The following is a 7,467-nucleotide window of genomic DNA, read 5'->3' as shown; positions in this document are numbered from 1 at the left end:
GTGTCTCCATGTTGAATCCAAAGTCAGTCTTGGTGTGAATCTTTCAGAAAGCTGTAAGTCTGACATGTTGAATATGTCTGATAGTTTAATCTCAGTTTGTCGGAGTTTAATGTGAAAGTTCACTTTAATGATGTTTCATAGGCAGCTACATGCAGACTAAAGGAGCACGCTCACTTCCTGTCTCTTTAAAGTAGTTTGGCTGTTTAATTATGTAAACACAACACATAGTGTGTGTGTGTGTGTGTGTGTGTGTGTGTGTATTATCAGTCCATTGCATTGAGGATCTCGTACAGTGGGGCACACTTGTTTGAGCTCATCATTTGTGAGGCTGGTCTGCCACCTGGTGGCAAAAGAGAGAACATGTTTCACAGGAGCGAATGAACTAAAAGAAGCCATCAAACGATGCAGATTATTATAAAATAAATAGATCAGGATCGACTTCATTGTTCCACGAGGTGAGAAATGTGTCCTGGACTTTTTCAAATTCAACTTCCACAAGACACACACACACACACACACACACACACACACACACACACACACACACACACACTTCATAATCAACATCTAAAGTGCAAATACGAGAAGAGTCTTGAGTGAGTGAAGCTTGTAAGAACTAATAAATGATTCATGATCAGGCTCTTGTGCTGCAGCCATAATAAGACAACAATCAGCATCTTTCACATTAAACATTAAACTGCAGCTATTAATAGATCATGTTGTCAAAAGATAAATAACATGTTCATGAAGAGGATGACAACGCTGAGCAGCTCGTACTGTGTGTGGAGAGTACGGGTCAGCTCTGAGTGTGTGTGTGTGTGTGTGTGTGTGTGTGTGTGTGTTTACAGGTTTAGGCCTGACGACAACACAAAGTCTAATTCAGGAGAAGATCTTCATGATGTCACATTTTACCTTCTGTGTCTTATTTTGAAGGTTCCGTTGATCCACTTCCCTTTCAGGAAGTATCCATTTCAGTTTGTTTACCTCCCCGTCTCCAAGGTTACCGACCTGTGCACACGGACCGACCTGACATTTGTAACTGCAGCACATCACACACCAGGTAATGTGTGTTTATAACATTTATGTGTGTGTGTGTGTGTGTGTGTGTGTGTGTGTGTGTGTGTGTGTGTTTGTTTGTGTGTTGATAATTGTGTGTACAATGTGTGTATCTTGTGTGTTAATAATTTGTGTTTGTGTATATTGTGTTTCTATTGTGTGTGTGTGATTGTGTTTGTAGTTTGTTTGTGTGTGTGTGTTTATCATGTGTGTGTGTATCCTATGTTCATAATGTTTATTTGTGTGTGTATCATGTGTTTATAATGTGTGAGTGTGTGTCCAGTGTTTGTGTGCTTGTGTGTGTATCATGTGTTTATAATCTGTGTGTGTGTGTCTCTGGTGTGTGTGTGTGTCCAGTGTGTGTAAAGATGGTCCTGGGTGAGGGGAAGTCGGACATGGAGCGTGTGGGTGTGTTTAAAGAGATGAGCTACGTCACAGTGGGAGACAGATACTCTCCTCCAGCACAGCGTGAGTCATCGATTACAGCAGGATGTTCAGATCAAACACACATCAGCCTCCTTCACTTTACCCTTTGCTACATACAGATTTATATGATGTATGAATCGACTTTTTCCTGATGCAGATGTTTGTGACAGATGCTCACGATGTCTTCCTTTAAATCCAGGTCCGTTTAATGAGTCGGCCTATCAGAGCAGACAGATGCAGGCGGGACTGGCCAGACAGCGCTGCGCCCTGCAGAGCGGCTTCTTCCAAAAGTCCTTCAATCGAATATTCGAACGCGAGGCTCTGAGCGACCCGCTGAGGCAGGCCCGACAGAACCGCATCCAGCAGGCCAAGAAGAACCTGGGGAAGGCCTTCCTGCCCTGCAGCGGCGTCAAGAAGCCGTGAGCGAACACACAGCACACAAAATATTAACGAGGAATTCACTTTTTTTTTTTTTCAAACATTCAGGTGTGAATTACTTAGATGAAAAACGTTCTTGAGTTTGGTATTTTTCCTGATTCCTGGAAAGGTTGAGTGTGGGTTCAGTTAACAGACTCTAACTCCACCTGGCTGTCAGTGTTTATGTAGAAAATATCACACTTGCAGAAAACTCCTGCAGCCAGCTGAATGTTTTAAAGCATACAGACACATTTGTTGCTCAGACTTCACCTGGTGCAGAATATTCTGCAAACATAAACATTTGAGAGTCAGACTGTGTCTGTTGTTCTTATGAGCACAGAGTTAGAGAGCGCTGGTGCCCTCTGAGTGTCAGTGAAGTACTGCATTTGTTCAGACGGCGGCGCTGTAGAGAAACACACTGGAATTTTGTTTCTGCTTTCAAGAAGTCATTTTTTTGTCTGATAAATGAAAGTACAGGGATTCAAATATGGATGGTGTCTGTCATTAAAAATTTTAAGATGTGAATTTGAAGATGTTTTAGTTTAGATTTCAGTTTACAGATTCACTTTCCGTCGTCTCCGTCCTGACGTTACTTTTAAAACCCTGACATCTCTGTCTTTTATCTGAGCTCATTTCCTCCTCTGCAGCTGTGGTTCAGGGAGTTACTACGGGACTCTGTCCGGACCGGTTGAAGCCATGAGTCCACTGACTGTAGCTCGGAGAGCTCATCCTTCACCTGGACGCAACATCCACACCTCCCCTCCTAAAAAAGGCAGTGGTTACAGGTTTACGGCAAGAACTCGTTTGTGACTGCGCTGATTCTGTAACTTACTTCTATCCGCCCTGACACACACACACACACACACACACACACACACACAGACACACACGTCATTCAGTGAGTTCACACTGACTTGAGTATCCTGGTTATGATCATGCAGCAAACCTCCAGTCTTAAAAAATGAACTTCATGCAGAAGTGTAAAATCCTGCAGTTCATCGAGTGTCCTCTAGAGGGCCGGCTCCAGGAACACCAGAAGTCCAATTATTTTTGCAGCATGAATTACAAAGTTACAAAAAACCAATAGGTCTGAGTAGGTCCTGAACCCGGCCTCAGCCTGTCGTTGGCTGCTGTGACAGGACTCAAGACGAGCAGCTGTCAGAAACGTCTACATGCCACAGTATCCACTTTAACTACTTGGATTTTTCCAGGTGGCAAAATGGGGTTACTCATGATGAGGTGTATCCCGGGTTCTCACATCGGGATGTGATGTTTACACCAACAAAAAAAGACTTAAAAAACCAGATCAAAACTGGGACACTTAAGTCACGCTCATCAGGGTTCCTTTTTCGACACTTGAGCGGAATTTATTTGTTATGCATAATTACGTTAATGCCATGTTGTTTCACTTGCAGCTATCCCAACGTGACGCTGTCCAAGATGGAGCTGTACGCCTCAGACCCCTACAGCAGAGCCAAGGAAGTTCTTCAGGTGGCCTTTTAATTCACGAGAATAATTTAATCATTATTTGATTTTATACCATCTATTATATAATGATTAAAAAAGCTACACTTCTGTATTCACACAGATTTTAAATCATGTAAGTGTGTGTGTGTGTGTGTGTGTGGGTGTGTGTGTGACACAGAGGGAGGCAGCCATCCATCGCTCCAAGTTAAGAGATGGTCCCTTCCAGATCAACCTTCACCCAAAAGATTACTTCCAACACAACCCATATCGCTGTGACAAGCCCCTCCCACCAGCCCACAAGCCCCTCCCACCTACAAAGAAAGACTGTCCCGTTCCCTTCAAGCCCCCCTCCCCAAGCAAAAAGGTAATCCTCTCACTCACAACTCGAAGGACGTCCTGTCTGAGAGGATCATCCCAGGGTCAATGCCCTTTATCTGTTCACCTGTTGTTTAACACTGATCATATGATGTTTTGTTTTAGACTGGAGGAATGAAGGCGGGGACGTTTAACTCTTATCCCTCTCATTCTACTGATCCATACGCCATTCGCCGCTCTAAGCCTACCAATCAGGAGCCAGCCTTCCGTCCTGCTCCTGGTCCGAAGAGCACACCTGTTAAGAGTATCATCGCTGTCAATGTTAACAGGTTTGGGCCTCATCACTGCTTTAGAAATGATACACAGTATGCATGAGTACTTTTATAGTGGAAGAACAGAATGGATGGATGGATGGATGGATGGATGGTGGATAGGTGGATGGTGGATAGGTGGATGGTGGATAGGTGGATGGTGGATAGGTGGATAGATGGTGGATAGATGGATGGTGGATAGGTGGGTGGTGGATAGATGGATGGTGGATAGGTGGATGGTGGATAGGTGGATGGTGGATAGGTGGATGGTGGATAGATGGATGGTGGATAGATGGATGGTGGATAGATGGTGGATAGATGGATGGTGGATAGATGGATGGTGGATAGATGGTGGATAGATGGATGGTGGATAGATGGATGGTGGATAGATGGATGGTGGATAGATGGTGGATAGATGGATGGATGGTGGATAGATGGTGGATAGATGGATGGTGGATAGATGGTGGATAGGTGGATAGATGGTGGATAGATGGATGGTGGATAGATGGATGGATGGTGGATGGATGGATGGTGGATAGATGGATGGTGGATAGATGGTGGATAGATGGATGGTGGATAGATGGATGGATGGATGGTGGATGGATGGATGGTGGATAGATGGATGGTGGATAGATGGTGGATAGATGGTGGATAGATGGTGGATAGATGGTGGATAGATGGTGGATGGATGGTGGATAGATGGTGGATAGATGGATGGTGGATAGATGGATGGTGGATAGATGGATGGTGGATAGATGGTGGATAGATGGTGGATAGATGGTGGATAGATGGATGGTGGATAGATGGATGGTGGATAGGTGGATGGTGGATAGGTGGATGGTGGATAGGTGGATGGTGGATAGGTGGATGGTGGATAGATGGATGGTGGATAGGTGGATGGTGGATAGGTGGATGGTGGATAGGTGGATGGTGGATAGGTGGATGGTGGATAGATGGATGGTGGATAGGTGGATGGTGGATAGGTGGATGGTGGATAGGTGGATGGTGGATAGATGGATGGTGGATAGATGGATGGTGGATAGATGGTGGATAGATGGATGGTGGATAGATGGATGGTGGATAGATGGTGGATAGATGGATGGATGGATGGATGGATGGTGGATAGATGGTGGATAGATGGATGGATGGATGGTGGATAGATGGTGGATAGATGGATGGATGGATAGATGGATGGTGGATAGATGGTGGATAGATGGATGGATGGATGGTGGATAGATGGTGGATAGATGGATGGTGGATAGATGGTGGATAGGTGGATGGTGGATAGGTGGATAGATGGTGGATAGAGGGATGGTGGATAGATGGTGGATAGATGGTGGATAGATGGATGGTGGATAGATGGATGGATGGATGGATGGATGGTGGATAGATGGTGGATAGATGGATGGTGGATAGATGGTGGATAGGTGGATGGTGGATAGGTGGATAGATGGTGGATAGATGGATGGTGGATAGATGGTGGATAGATGGTGGATAGATGGATGGTGGATAGATGGATGGTGAATAGATGGTGGATAGATGGATGGTGGATAGATGGTGGATAGATGGATGCGTAGATGGATGGATGGTAGATGGATGGATTGATGAATGGATGGTGGATTTTGCAGTAGATGAATAATGAAATAATGAAATGATTATTGCTGAATGATAAGTGAACATAGTAAAAATAAATAGTTGTTGCAGCGAACAGACAAAGAAACAGTTATTATCACACCAAAGAACTGTGAAGCTGGGATTGATTCAAAATCAAAAAAAGGGTCAATATTACACTTTGTTTGCTTTTAACACACACCATGTATTTTACTAAATATACATTTAGAGTCATTTGCTTAAACATGTAAATGCTGCTCTAGGTACTTGAGAACAGCTTTGTTCTTGTTGTTTCAGGAGTGTGCACTCAGCAAACTACACTTCAACCGTTCCAACTTTGATGACCTTCTGATCTCATGCTCCATCGTGCTGTTTCCTGCTGTTCACTACTCACTAATATCAGCACTGAAGCACTGTGCTGATATCCAGAACGTCCCGCCCTCTGCTGTGATATCCTGTATTATAGATCTACAGGTATATATTCTGAGTCATCCTGCAGGTGTACTCTGAGCGCTGATGAAGGCCTCGTGCAGAAACTGTCCTTTTGCTTTTCCTAAAGGACATTTGTGTGCTGACTGTTCTGACTCCTTCTAGTCTTGTTGCAGTCGAGCACCCTTAACTGTCTTTGGACCTGGAAAATCTTCATTCAGCTATTTGCTCCAACAATGTGGAATCATTTTTAACACACTCTCAATATGGTGTTATCGTGTTTCTCCTGGACAAACAGTGTGCAGGTCGTAGCCTCAGTGATGTTCAAGGCTTCAATAAAGGTTTGAAAAGACATTTCATCAAACTCAAGTCAAACTTTTTCTCAATGTGATATGTTGTTTACTGTTTTTCACAAACCTTTAGTTTACCATACGGCCTATAAAACCATAAACAAGCTAAGTCAGGACATTATTAAAATGTGCAGAGCGTCTGTCTTTTCATACAGGTCTGAACGGTACACCTCGTGATGAATAATGCAACATGGGGATGTGATCATTGTGGTCAGTCACATGGTGCACGGTATACACAGGTATAGACTGGTGTAGTTTTGAGTCCTAAAACCAGGAAGTGAGTTAGCATGTTAGCTCCATGGGTTCCTAACTCTAAAAGTCAAAGTGGATTTTAAATGTGTTTGTGTTTAGAAGCCTGAAATAAGATCTGTGGTTAACACAAGCTGAAGAGATGTTGATGTTTTGTTAGACGAGATAAACTACGTTAGCTAAGACCCCACTTGTGAATTTTAAAGTTTTTACGCAAACTTTAAACGGCGGTTGCTAAAGAGTAGCTAACTGAAACTACAGTCGTTGTCATGGAGACGTTAAACGTCATCACGCCGGGAACTCTCTCCCTAATCCTCCTTACAGCCTCTAGTCATGGTTTTCAGTGCTCTTGTAAATATTAGGTTAATAAACAACTTATTAAGCTAACGTTTAGCTAGCTTGTCAAATCCGCTGATTAGAGAAGCATGACGGTCGTGACGTCATTACAAACCGACCGTGGTGTAGTTAGCTTGTAGCATAACGTTAGCTTTTTACTTCTCTGGGCTGCATTAACTCTTCAAACTTCATATAAATGATGTTCATCTGTAAAGATTATCCCGCTGAACAAAACAACAACACGTCAGAAACGTGTGTTTGACACAGAGCTTATTTTCTGCAATGATCCAAAATCCAATGCAAAAATCCCGTAGTGTGCATTATGCATCAGTCAGAGTTAGTACTCTGATGCTTTGCTTTGTAACCCCCAACACAATTTAATAAGGAATAATTCACTCATAATGCGTCACAGTGTAGATGTTGATTTATTAACAACCAAGTGAAGCAGCTGAGTGTTAATGTGTCAGCCTGCCCAAAGTGCGGCCCGGGGGCCATTTGCA

The 7,467-nt window shown here is 43.5% G+C and overlaps 1 protein-coding gene across 2 annotated transcripts; it reads left to right on the top strand.

The window, feature by feature from the left end:
• On the top strand, positions 1-6,016 carry cfap96 (cilia and flagella associated protein 96). Of its 2 annotated transcripts, none has more exons than XM_079352725.1 (9): positions 1-53; positions 1,000-1,060; positions 1,414-1,524; positions 1,682-1,901; positions 2,547-2,684; positions 3,315-3,390; positions 3,545-3,730; positions 3,847-4,010; positions 5,901-6,016. In XM_079352725.1, exons 3-9 carry the CDS (start codon positions 1,425-1,427, stop codon positions 5,953-5,955), a joined length of 939 nt encoding a protein of 312 aa, XP_079208851.1. In that variant the 5' UTR covers positions 1-53; positions 1,000-1,060; positions 1,414-1,424; the 3' UTR covers positions 5,956-6,016. The 2 variants fall into 2 exon arrangements, with proteins under 2 accessions (XP_079208851.1, XP_079208852.1); XM_079352726.1 differs by having other exon boundaries at positions 39-53; positions 960-1,060.
• The last annotated feature ends 1,451 nt before the right edge of the window (positions 6,017-7,467 follow it).

Source organism: Symphodus melops, assembly GCF_947650265.1.
Source record: "Symphodus melops genome assembly, chromosome: 9".
Taxonomy (NCBI): domain Eukaryota; kingdom Metazoa; phylum Chordata; class Actinopteri; order Labriformes; family Labridae; genus Symphodus; species Symphodus melops.
The sequence above is the reverse complement of the archived record's forward strand: the minus strand, read 5'-3'. Positions and strand labels throughout refer to the sequence as shown.